The sequence below is a fragment of the Amphiura filiformis genome, chromosome 1 (genome assembly GCF_039555335.1).
Source record: "Amphiura filiformis chromosome 1, Afil_fr2py, whole genome shotgun sequence".
Lineage (NCBI taxonomy): Eukaryota > Metazoa > Echinodermata > Ophiuroidea > Amphilepidida > Amphiuridae > Amphiura > Amphiura filiformis.
Genome location: NC_092628.1, coordinates 62,858,103 through 62,871,409, shown reverse-complemented (window position 1 = coordinate 62,871,409; position 13,307 = coordinate 62,858,103). Strand labels below are relative to the sequence as shown.

Here is a 13,307-nt window from a genome sequence, read left to right as displayed (position 1 = left end):
CGTATCTAGACAAATTTAATTCTCAAAACATTCCTGAGCGAGATTGGTATTGATTACTGAACTCATGTATGTCATTGTTTTGTTTTTGCACCGCATTTAGAAAGGAATTCTTCTACCAAGATTTTCAAAAAGTGCTTTAATGAATGCTTGCAATTTGTGTTTTGTTTTATGCTTTAAAATTTGTGTGTACCATGTCACAAAATTGTTATATCATAGTAAATTCCGAGGACGTAATTTCTCAAAGCGGAGGTGAATGTAACGGTCATAATATTTTATGTTTTGTCTTGTGTTGCCTTCCATACCCCATGTGTCTTTGTTTCCCATTTTGACCCTAACTGCTTCCCATACCTAACATTACATCACCATCCTTGACCACTAACCTTGACCATTTCCTGTGCCTATCCCCAAATTGTGCTACCCTTGCAAGTTTGACCTGGTAACCATGGTAATCCCATCCCATAATATGTTCTTTACCATGTGGACAAGACATGTGCTCCTCACTCCATCTATGACTTCCAACCAGTCAGCACCTCCACCTTTGTCTGTGTCATCATTGTACTAGGCCCTACATGTGATTATATTATCTCGTTTGTGAATAAAACCATTTAAAAAGGAACACTGTGATTCTGCTAGTGATACTTAATTCGTCTTTTCAGTTATTTGTTTTGCATCATCGTCATCAGTACACGTTTATAATTTTACAGAACCCTTGCCCCTACGATTGATCGTCGACCCCATCTAAAAATCAACCCTGCTACAATCATATTGTAAAGGAAACAAATTAGGTTAAAATAAATCAGGTATGGGCTAGTCCATGCCTTATATATTTAACCTAATTTGTTTCGACTCGGCGTCGTCTAAAATGTTTCAACAAAGTCATACAATTCCTTTGAAACAGATTTAACGGATTTTTAAATAAAAACCTCGTCGGTGCAATATTTGTATTATTAAGTAAAATGTATTAATCTCGGAATAGATTGGTGTGTAACAAAAACTTAATATGTACGGTCCTTTCAATAAAATCTTGTATATTAGTACCTCTGTGCACTGTGTGTGTGCACATTAATCGTTTGTACAGAAATATATGAATTTCCCTATAAACTTCATATCATGCGTAAAGAGGAGCTTGACCTTGAGAATTAAGGTGGTGTTGATTACCTTAATCCCAAAATAGCTTTTCATTTGCATCAGTTCAGCTAGTATGTCGGTTGTTAAGGTTAGTACCTATTTTAAACTGTTGCGATATTTGGTAGTTCACAGCATCTTGCGAATGGTAGTGAGCTTTGGCAAAACTTGTATTGATCATTACATAGCGAGCGCGTATAGAAGAATTCAAATATCACAGATATACTTTTGTAGGTTCTGTGGTTCTTGAGTTATGTTGTTATAGAGGATTGAAACAACAAAACTTTGGTAAAATGTAAATATATTATTAACAACAATAAATCAATTACGTTTTCAGTATATATAAGTATATGATTTGTAGAATGAACTTTTGCAAAACATCAAAGTGTTATTTTTCAATAATATATCGATTTAAATAATGAAAATCGATTTCTTTGGCTGCTTTGAGGGGAAAATGTGTATCTTCAATACGAAAGGTCAACATTTTCAAATGATCGTCGGCTTTCATCCCAGCTACATCACGTTAAGTACATAATCAGTAGATTTATAAATTTTAATTTGCCAAATGTGTTTTATATCGCCAATTAAAAAAAAAAAAAATTGATATCAGAAGGACATTCCTCGTATTCAGAATGCAAAAATAACGTTACAATCCGATCCCTTAAGTGGAGAAATTATAGATTCGTGCAAAGTGTCTTTTATTGTCTTTAATACGCGGCTTTCAGTTTAACCACTAGCAAATTATTCAGAATTGGGCAAATTTACGGCAATTTTGAAATAATTGGGGAAAATATATATATTTGGGTCTCTTTTTCGTCAAATTTGATATAATTTTGTTTTTGCACATTCCCTACCTAATCACAATCAAGAAAATCCCGGGTATTATGTTTTTCATTAACATATAATATCCTGCTTCGGGTTCAATTAAAAATAACTGACTTGCGTATTCAATACACAACATTTCACGTATATGTTATCTTTTCTTTATAGGGAACGAGCCTTGAATTCCAGTCACCATTGTGTTCCTTTGTTACAGTACTTAACGTAATCAACACTTCAGAGATGCACATTGTAAAATGTGTGTTTACAGAGTACCTTTTAAAATCATTGTAATTGTAGTGAGTTAATTTTGCCCTAGATTACTGCTGCTATTGGAGGGCAATGGCATTGCTTTGATTCAAGCCACAGTATTGCTAATACACACTGGATGCAGTCACAAACCAAATCAATGCTATTCTGTAACAAAAAGAGAAACCAGACAATAACTACCACTTAGCTTATGTTAGTCAGCCTTTGTTGTTCAAGGAAATAATCAACAATATCCCACAACTGTGTTGAGTCCTTTTAAGTCCTTTTAAGGACTCAACGCAGTTGAGATTAAAATCTGAGTAGCAGACTGTCAAGATTATGGTCTGCTGAACAGTGCTAGATTGATGGCGCATCATAAAAATATTACTGAAATAATAATCCTTGTATGTTTTCATTGTCGAAAGGGTTGTATTTTAATATAATACAACCCTTTCAATAATTAGAATTTTAAAAAAGCTTTAAAAGGCTGTTAAACAGAGAAGAAGCTGATCAGCCTTCAACAATTAGAACAGCTTTACAAAAAAGCTTTAAAAGGTTGTTAAACAGAGAAGAAGCTGATCAGTGTCACCTGAATTCACTCAGTATAATAGTTGAATGTCGTTGATTGGTCCCTAAACTCGCCATAGCGACGTCATGCAGTAGTCAAACAACTTACAGGTGTCAGTATACCATGATTTTAAGGATGCAATTTGCAATTCATTTCATCTTTCAGTGTTACGCTTGTGATGAAGCAGAGAAGTTAATCATTTTCACGCTGTTATATTTGATTCACCAAACAACGTTTTGATTTAAATGATTCAATGTGGAAAATATTACATGAACAACTACTGGACTATCGGTGGGGATGTTTGTACTTTTGTACTTATTCGTGCTATTTAAAAGCTAAAACTGCAATCTCCGGTACAGCGTGGGCATGTAAATAAGTATTTCCTTACAGCACTTTATACAAAGTGGTGACACGGGAACATAGTGGAAACTCGTTGTCTGAATTTGGTAGAAGTCACGTAGTATAAGGAAATAAAAAGAAATAATGGCTAAACCATTTGCAATGGATAGATATACATGTCTCGCAATTTGTTTTACGATGATTTTCTTCATAACGGTCGCTGCAGAGAAGATCACTTCCAATTCAACTGTTGGTGATGAAGAAGGGGAAGGTGGACGAGATATTGTAATCTGTGCTCTCTTTAACGATTTAGGTTATCCATTACATCACTATCACTTCAAACCTGTCATAGATATTGCTGTAAGGAAAGTCAATGAACTAGTTGAAAACGGTGCCTACGTAAATTTTAACTTGTCTTACGTTTGGCGTAGAACAGACGGAACGTGTGGTAGACCTACAATTCCAGCACCAGGTATTGCTGCTAATGTCTACCAAGACTACGGTGTTGCGGCATTTATTGGCCCACCTTGTAGCCCCGAAACGGCAGCAGTAGCCGACTTAGCTGCTTTTTGGAACATTCCTATTTTATCAGGCGTTTCTACAGGATCGATTATGGACGATAAGGCCCGATATCCGACATTTACACGAACGTCATTTCAACTAACAACAATGGCAGATTTTATGGGGAAAATCTTTACCAAATTCGACTGGGGTGTCTGTGCCATAATGTGGCAAAATCGGGTTTATTGGCCTCTCATATCAAATGCGTTTAAAAAAAGATTAGCACAGGATGGTGTAGCCATTACAGATGTCTTTATTGAAGATCATGATTTTAACATGCGAGAGGCGTTGTTGGCTGCTGTGAAACGAGCAAGAAGTGAGTATTAAGTGTGATCGTGTTTTTCCAGTTTCAGAAACACCTGATAACAACATTAACACAAAAAGCTCCAAATATATTACATGATACGGAACCAAGCCCGATAGGTATAGAAACTTAAAAGAAGGAACCTAAAAACACTTATGCAGCCCATTGACATTATTTATTCTTCTGACGTTTTGCTGACTATAATTCCAATCCTCTTGGCCCATATTTTTCTTTCAAATTTACCTGAGGCGTTTCGATGAGCAGGTCTAAGGGTCGGGGATGGGGGGGGGGGGTACTCACATTTATGATATACGAGACAATACGAGGATGTGCCGCTCAACTTTGTTGGGAGAAATCCGCAGACAAAGATACGATTTTGTGCTAAAAATCCCAAGAAATGCGTTTCTTTTGTAATATAGTAAATGCCTTTTCGCGCAAAAATTGTTACTACAAAATGTAAAATCTGAAAGGCTTAATAAGGTGTGAAACGGGACACAAAATAAGGTATAATTTGTCATATCTACAATATGCAGTTTTCATTTTATATAGGTATAAAAGGATTCAAGATCATTGGGGAATTGCTACAGAATGTTTTTGCTACTTTATCAAATTTCAAGAAAACCGGGCATTGCCGAAACTCGTTCCAAATTATTTTGTTGATCATATAATTTAAGCTATATGACACTCAGGGTGCACCTTTCAGGACAACCCCCTATTGTCAATGTAATGGAATGTCATAGATGGTACAACAAGAACATGTTTAAGCATTCTGAAATAATCTTCCCAGGATGACCTTGAGCCTTTTTTTTTTACTTTTTAGCCACGAAACCATTATTCTCAGATAAGGCAAACTATGCCTTTTTAGATCATTGTGACTAGAGGAGTACGTTTTATGTTTTGCCATAATCGGAGCATTTTCCATTTTTGACCCGTGTATAAGATCTTCTATCTTATTTTATGTATTCCACTCTCCATGTAATGATATACTCTTAATATTTGATTTTGTGATATTTCTGTCGAAGTGACCAGTTCAGATCAGAGTCGTTTTCAATCAATTTGTAAGAAGCTGGAGTGCGTGTTTGCGCATAAAGACGTAGTGAATTGTACATAATGTCACATCCTAAATTATAGAATGTCCCCGATATACAGTGATTACACGAGCATTCCCTATATCAAGCACTATCTTCCAGTTACAACGTTTCATAACTCTAATATGCAGCAACCGATGATGGTATCGTTGCATAGAAAAACACGCACAGTTATTTTGACACCAAATTTGACGTATAAACCTACATTTATATTAATAAACTACGGTGAAACAGTTCCGGGCAAATTACACCGAAAACCATACAATAGGCTTACAACACATTAAGTTTCAACTACCTCCTGACATCTGGACCAAATACCCTCCATTCAATTCAATTGCAATATTAAACAATTTTCATATTATAATAATATACTATCAAGATCATTAGAGAATGAATTTGGAGAAAACCAAACACTCGCTGAGCAGCAAGACCTTCCCTCTAAGCTTTTAATCCGATAAGCTGATTATCTATTTGTTTTCATGAATTGGAAGACATTCTTTGGTGTATTACTGAGCTCAATCATCTGAAATTACTGGAGCGTGAGCCATTCAGGCTGGTGGCTCAGCATAGTATTTTATTAACAGAAGGTTTTCTCCAAATTCGTTTCCTAATGATGATATAATACACCAAGAAACGTGCACTTATCGCTTATACTTCAGCTTGCTCAGCAGAAATCAAATGAGTAAAAGCTATCTTCTGAAGGGTGTGTAAATATTCCATTCTTCATTGGGCAATTTCAGAAAATAATTGCACAGCCTATAGAAGAGTAACTTTTCAATAAAAGAAATGTCTGGATTTTCAAGTTTACTTTCTGAAAACGACTGGAATTCCAATTGCCAATGTTAATGAAAAAAGGCTTGGAAATGCAATTAAATGAATGAAAAATCAAGGAATTGCATGATGCAGTCATGTCTACAGTAGAATTCATCTCGACCTTTGCAGGACTTAACCCCATTAAAAGCTATTAAACCAAGATAACACTCATTGAAACAGCTCAACTGATTAAATCGGATCTTCTCTGGTTGTGCACAAGTGACTGTTTTCATGTGCGATATCGCAATAAAGATGGTATTCATAGCTTCAGTTGGGTAACCGATTATAAAGGAAACGAAAGGAAACAATGTTATGTGTGGCTTTGTTCACGAAATCAGACAATGTCGTGCTTTTTGTAAACCAGCATTCTTGAAAATGAGCAACATAATGATTTTTGACTTAACACGGTTTAGAAATAATTTCTTCATATTTTTGGTGTTATCTGTCGTTTACATATCCTTCCTAAAACACCAAAGTACGAGTATTTCCAAACATCTAAATTTGCTAAAATTTAGGACATGTTACAAAACTATATTGTCTAGAATTTTAGAAGAGTACTTTTAATATTGGCCGGTTATTTTTCACACAGCGACGTTAACTAGGCAATGTACTATTACCTATAACATTAACTAAAACACCAAAGTACGAATATTTCCAAACATCTAAATTAGCTAAAAATTTAGGACATGTTAAAAACTATATTTTCTAGAACTTTAGAAGAGTACTTTTAATATTGGCCGGTTATTTTTCACACAGCGACGTTAACTAGTCATATCCCCATACTGTTAACGTAGGGCTATTTGTAAAGGTCACGCGTCAATGGGAAAGAGCACTGTGTATTGTGTATAGGAAAACGGACAGTAACTGCAGTATGGTCCATTTTGAACTATATTTGGGTAGATTTGTTCACCTTTGGACACAACACAAGCCCGGATTTCCAACAATCACGACTGGACAAAAATCCGGAAATCCGAATTCCTCTATAGGGGGTGTGTATCTATTTTCTGGAATAGCCCATTTCTCTGCCCTGTCATAAGACGACGACTCGTGTATAACTCTCACGCAGTGGACGAAGAAAGATGGGGCGGTCAGCAGAATTTAATAGGTCTGTCACACTACGACGGACTGGATCAACGTACATCACCGAATACAAAAATATTTTATTCGGTGGAAAAATCACCAGTCCGGCAGAAGATTCGGTGGGATTTTGGGTCCGATTCCCGTTCGTCGCTCTATGCGTTGTGGCCGCTAATAATCCTGCAGGCGTCTTATATCCGATCGTTCAACGTCCGACAAATGACCTGATTTGGGGGTCCGATTCCCGTTCGTTTCTCTATGCGTTGTGGCCGCTAATAATCCTGCAGGCGTCTTATTTTCGATCGTTCAACGTCCGACAAATGACCGGATTTGGGGTCAACGTCCGACAAATGTCCGGATTTGGGGTCCGATTCCCGTTCGTCTCTCTATGCGTTGTGGCCGCTAATAATCCTGCAGGCGTTTTATATTCAATCGTTCAACGTCCGACAAATGACCGGCGAATCCGTCGCAACAGGGACGTCCACCCTATTAGAAAAGTGGGGGAGGAGAGGGTGTTTGAGAGGGTTTTTGACCCCTTAGAGGCAGTGTTGCCAGACCAGCACTTTTTCAGAGGGTGAACAAAGTGGGGAAAGACAACTTTTAAGGGGGTAAATTTTGACGAAAATGGTCAAATATTGGCTAATAAGTACAAAAGGGCTACAAATCTGATATATCAGGGCAACCAGCGTCCGGGGGCAATAGAGGTGAGACAATGAAGGCCCAATTGAAGCCATTTGTCATTTTTTGGATCAATTTTAGCACTATTATTGGGTACTATTTTAGTTTGAAACAACCTCAAATTGGTGAAACGAAAGCCTATAGCTAATTGAAGCCATTAAAAAGTTTTCACCATTATTGTATAATATAAACAATTGTTTTAAAAATAACACGTGAATGTTCATAGCAGAAGCAAAAAGGAAGACTTGTCCATTTTGAAAATGAAGGTCCAATTGAAGCCATTTGCATGGGGACTGTAGGGCCTATTTACATTATTAGGCCTAGGCCTATTGTGTATAAATTTAGTTTTAAAAGTGGAAAATTTGGAAAATTGTTTTTAGTGCATCATTTTTACACTATTATTGCCTTAAACAAAAAACAAAGAAGGCCCGATTTGAATTTGCAAAATTTAAAATGTTACACTGATCCACTGACACTTAGATATATAAGACTTCAGACTCGTAATTTCAGGTAAAGCATGCATGGATTGATATGTTAAAGTCAGGAATAGACCTTCTTAAATACTGACTTTGGTGACAAAAATATCACGGGCCCTGCATATGGACTGGCCAGCAGTAATTTTCACAGGCTTTTGGGCCAAGGAACCACATTTAAGCACTGTCTATAATAATCACAGGCATATACTTAGGCTTACTAGTACTACTATCCTGGGCCTACTCAATAACGTATACAATTTAACCTTTTCCATGTTTTCTCTTCTTTTTTCTTTCTTGTCAATCACTAAAACTGGTAGGAATTTGATATTGCGTCCTCTACCCTTCAGAAAGTGCCCCTCCCTCAATACTACTTACATGCATAGGCCTACTACTAAATTACGTGCAGTTTAACTTTTTCTCTTCTCTTCTCTCTTCAATTTTTCTCACTTTCTTTTCTTTTTTCTCCATTCCCCTTTTTCTACTTGTCAGTCACTAAAGTACTGGGGAAATATGATATTGCGTCACACACCCTTCAGAAAGTCCCCCCATGATCGATGCACATGTTCGCCATAGGCCTACATCCGGCACAAGCGCCTGCGAAACTTTGCAAACACCCGCGGTATATAAACGAAAGAATAACGAACAAACCCAGGGTATATATACAGAACAGTACGAACACACATCGGACAACTTCCGAACATGTGTATTCGGCACACTCCGTTTCAAGTTTTGTGCATGCACAAAACTTGAAACGTATTGTCGACGGACTAAACAAACATCACCTAACACGAAACGCATTTGGCGGATAAGAACAGGACATATGAAGAACATAAAACGAACATTGACGAACACTAACGGATTTGCTAAAATATCATCCGTTTCTTATACGGAAGACCGATCCGGTGTAGTGTGACACTAACACGGTCTGGGTCAACGTACATCACCGAATGCAAAAATATGCTATCCGGTGGTGAAGGCCTCACAGGAACGTATTTGCAACGAACACGGGCCGAGTGCAACGAACAAAGAACGAACATGAACTAAAGGAGAGCGAACAAACTCCGGCAATATGCAGCACCATACGAACACACATCGGATAAATACCGAACATGTGTATTCGGTACACTCCGTTTCAAGTTTTGTGCATGCACAAAACTTGCCGACGGACTTAACGAACAGCACCTAACACGAAACGCATTTGGCGGATGATAGCAGGACATAAAAGAACATAAAACGATCATTGACGAACAACAACGGATTTACTAAAATACCATCCGTTTCTTGTACGGAAGACCTATTCGGTGTAGTGTGACAGCCGCATAACAAAAAATTTACACCAGTGTTGTTCTTCTTATTGTAACTGCCAGCACACGGAAAACAATCAGTTGTTTTCCATTAAGGGGGAATAATACCCTGATTTTCATCAGTACCCATCTTCTTTTTTCTTGCAAATTTATGAAGTACATAAATATGTTCATCACCTCATGTCCTGAACTTATAAAATATCTCTACATACAAAGTGCTTTTAAACCATTTTAGTAAGTCATTTTAGCCCTATATATTTTTGGTTTACTGTATCCTAGTAACTCAGATGTGTGTTTCATAACAAACCATAATTTATTCTATTCAACATGTTCAAGTAGAGTACATGAATAGAATACATTAAATCCTTTGTTATACTCTCTATAGAAAATCTAGTGGTGCATGCAAAATAATAGTTAATATTAACACTGAATAAATTAAATAAACACTTACACAATGGATGCATAGTCATTAGTCAATGTAATACTATATGTGTTGTTAGGAGAAGAAAAGGCTATTAGGTCACCGTATGTCAGGTTATAGGTCAATTGGTTCAGGTCAAATTTAAGCATCCATTTTAAATACACATGTGAGAGTCTGTGATATCATAATGAGGCATAATTTTGATATTCTGTCTTTAACTGGATATATATCGAGAAGTGCAAGGTGGATATACTAATATACCTTGGGATGTAAATGGTGAGTACACTAATTTAGAATGCCTAGTTGAGATGGATTTCACAAATAAATATAAAATAGTTACCAAAATCACAAAAGTTAAGCTTACGGAAAACTACCCAATATGGTGGTATAGGTGACAAGAAATACAATTTTTTTCAACATTGCTGTAGTATGGTTGTGGTAACCTGTTACCTATGGCTTAATTAAGTTTCAGTGAAATAATGTCGCAAGTTAAAAATACAAAATATAGCTCAACATTGAAAATAGAAGCATTTTAACCAGTTCCTTTTTGATAGGTGTGGAGCACCAAGTTCATGAAGTCATAAAAGAAATCAGGAACCACTTATTCCCATTTTACATATCAACTTTATTTCCCTAATGTCTTAGCAACACATATCCAAAATTTTAACGAAATCCGTTGATAGTAAGCTTTCCAAAATGAAGTGAATTTAAAACATCAGTGATGTACCACCTTTTGGCTTCTACCTTTAAAAGCATGTAAGCTACATTGATACCGATGCCACCAATAAAACGAGAAGATTTGCCCCTTCATTTTGCATACCACTTTGTCCAAATTGTTTTTGTAATTTCCTCACAAAATGCAAAAAAATGCAAAAAAAAATTCAATGGGTGTAGTACCCCCTTAAAAGTATTCTAAAGTATACAGGCATATCCTATTAAAAGATTAAATATCAATTTGATCATCAGTTGGTGTTCATCATCAGTATTACCAGGGCATATTCTATTAAAAGATTAAATATCAATTTCGTGTTCAGTTGGTGTTTTTCATCAGTATGACCAGCGCCAGGGGTGAAAGTGCTATTTGCACATAATACATGTACCCATTGTTAGATTGGAAATTCTATGAAGAACGGTCTTAAATCTATCATCATCAACCATATCATAATAAAAGAGGATAATATTTTCTGTCAAAATTTCAGTTAGTAAAGAAAATGAAGAGCGAATTTTAAAATTCAATTTCATTAATAATTCTCAACGAGAAACACACATTTTTCTTACAGTATTCATGCGGATTCCAAATAGTTTTCTAGTATAAGGTACCATGCCCGGGTTTCTTGAAATTTGATAAAATAGCAAAAGCCCATTGATTACTGTATAAAAACCTTCTTTGGTGGTTTTTGTACAGTGGTCAATGGGCTTTTGTTTTAGTGGGGAATTGTCACATAAACTCACGTTGCATAAACCACGGCATGCGGTACAGATCAGCCTATTTCAACGCCTTGCGGGCGTTATGCCCGAGGTTTGTGCCCAAAGTGTATAAAATCGCAACCTCTTTCTATACGGCTGATCTCACATACATTTCAATGACCGAGCACGTATGAATTAAGTCTAATTTTTACACCTCGCTGTAGCTTTATTATAGTGATTTGTAACAAACAAAATGGATCTGTTGAATTTCCCTAACAAATACCGCCTGTTTGGCGTGAATCAATTAATTTTGAAATTGAGCCCTGCATAGGCGGCCATGTTTGTGTTACGCAAAGTATCAATTTTCTCTGACTTGAACTTCCTTTTTTTCTCCCTTTTTTGATATATTATTATTATAAGGTATTTAGGGATACTTCAAACCAAATATCTTTCTGTTACAATTCTGACCAGGAATACTCATTGCTTTAGTTAAACCAAATGATTTATACACAGAGTTTGCGAAGTGCAGTTAACCTGACAATGTCGCAATTATTAAATCCATGATAACAAGTCAATCTGATGTGAAATTAATAACGGTAGAATGTAAAAATAATGCTCGAATGGTGGGTAATATTAATGTTTGTACAATCGAGCAAACATAGCATTGGTGTGCTTATTGCGTTCTCAAGTTGAGTATACGTCTTTCCCAAAAGCTTTCCCCAAAAACATCAATGGATTTATGTATCCAAAGGATACGACTGCCGTGTTAGACTTAGAGAGTAAAGGTATTGGTTTTAGCCACTGGAGTGCATCTACCGTCTTATATAACACCGGCGACATCATTATTTTAAGATCGCTGAGTTGTTTTATGCCAAAAATAATGATGTCGCCCGTGTTATATGAGATGATAGATGCACGACAGCGGCTAAAAACAATACCTTTATTCTCATTCTTAAACACTTCAATTCAAATAGAAATTATGATAAATATTTCAAATTCTTATCAAATTAAATCCTGTATTTTACAAGGAACTACCTGTGGCTTAAAATCGATCAGTCCCGTAGTTGCTACGCGCCTCCGATTGGTTCAAATAGCGAGTACGCGTATCGCGTTGATGCACACGCGCTGAACCGTGTTGATATCGTGTCATATCACACGGGTAAGAACCAATAAGATTGCAGGAACGTTCTCAAGTGTTTAAGAATATTCAATTTAAGTAAAATAAAGGGTACACCTGGACACAATTTGAATACCAATGTTCTTGCTTGCTAGTGTCACTTAGCACTCTCTTGAACAACATATCGAAAAAGGATAATTTTCTTCCACCGAGAGCTGCCTTTTATCGTACATCGCACTGTACATATGTTTTGAAGTTGCGATCCTGATCCTCTGTACATGCGTAACTTGAAGTGTGCCATCATGCAAGGATGTTGCACTTATCGAGGGAGAAGAAGAAGAAGGATAAAAAGAAGTAGGGGAAAATGCTAATTTGCATAACATAAAAATGGCCACTAATGCAGGGCTCAAATGTCAAAATTGAGCTAAAATGAATAAAAATTATCTAATTGTATTCCTCTCATTATTAGAAATCAGAAAAGAATAGTCTGAACTCTCTCCGATGTTAAGGGGGTACTACACCGGCCTGGTCAATTTTGTGTCTATTTTTGCATTTTTCTCAAAAAATTATAGCGCATTGGTGACAGGAAAGATATGTATATTATAGGGGCAAGGACTACAACTACTGCACTGAAAATTCAGCAACTCACGGCAAGCAGTTATTGATTTATTGATCAAATATTGGTTTCCCTCATTTTTGACTGTAACTCCACAACTGTTGTCTGTACTAAAATAAAATTTTATTGCAGTAGTTGTAGTCCTTGCCCCTATAATATACATATCTTACTTGTCACCAATGCGCTATAATTTTTGAGAAAAACGCAAAATAGGCACAAAATTGGGCAGGGGTGTAGTACCCCCTTAAAGGAAGCCTCTGGCAATTACAACATTATGCTATGTTAGAATAAAAATTATCAAACTCGAATCAAGTGGTTTGTTTATAACAAACTCATATTGACCAT

The 13,307-nt window shown here is 36.4% G+C and overlaps 1 protein-coding gene across 1 annotated transcript in view; it reads left to right on the top strand.

The window, feature by feature from the left end:
• The first annotated feature begins 2,953 nt into the window (after positions 1-2,953).
• LOC140150566 (atrial natriuretic peptide receptor 1-like) overlaps positions 2,954-13,307 on the top strand; it is a 49,337-nt gene continuing 38,983 nt past the window's right edge. Inside the window, exon 1 of the mRNA XM_072172604.1 lies at positions 2,954-3,977. Coding sequence (XP_072028705.1) covers positions 3,245-3,977 — 733 coding nt within the window. The 5' untranslated portion in view covers positions 2,954-3,244. The remainder of the gene's footprint in view (positions 3,978-13,307) is intronic.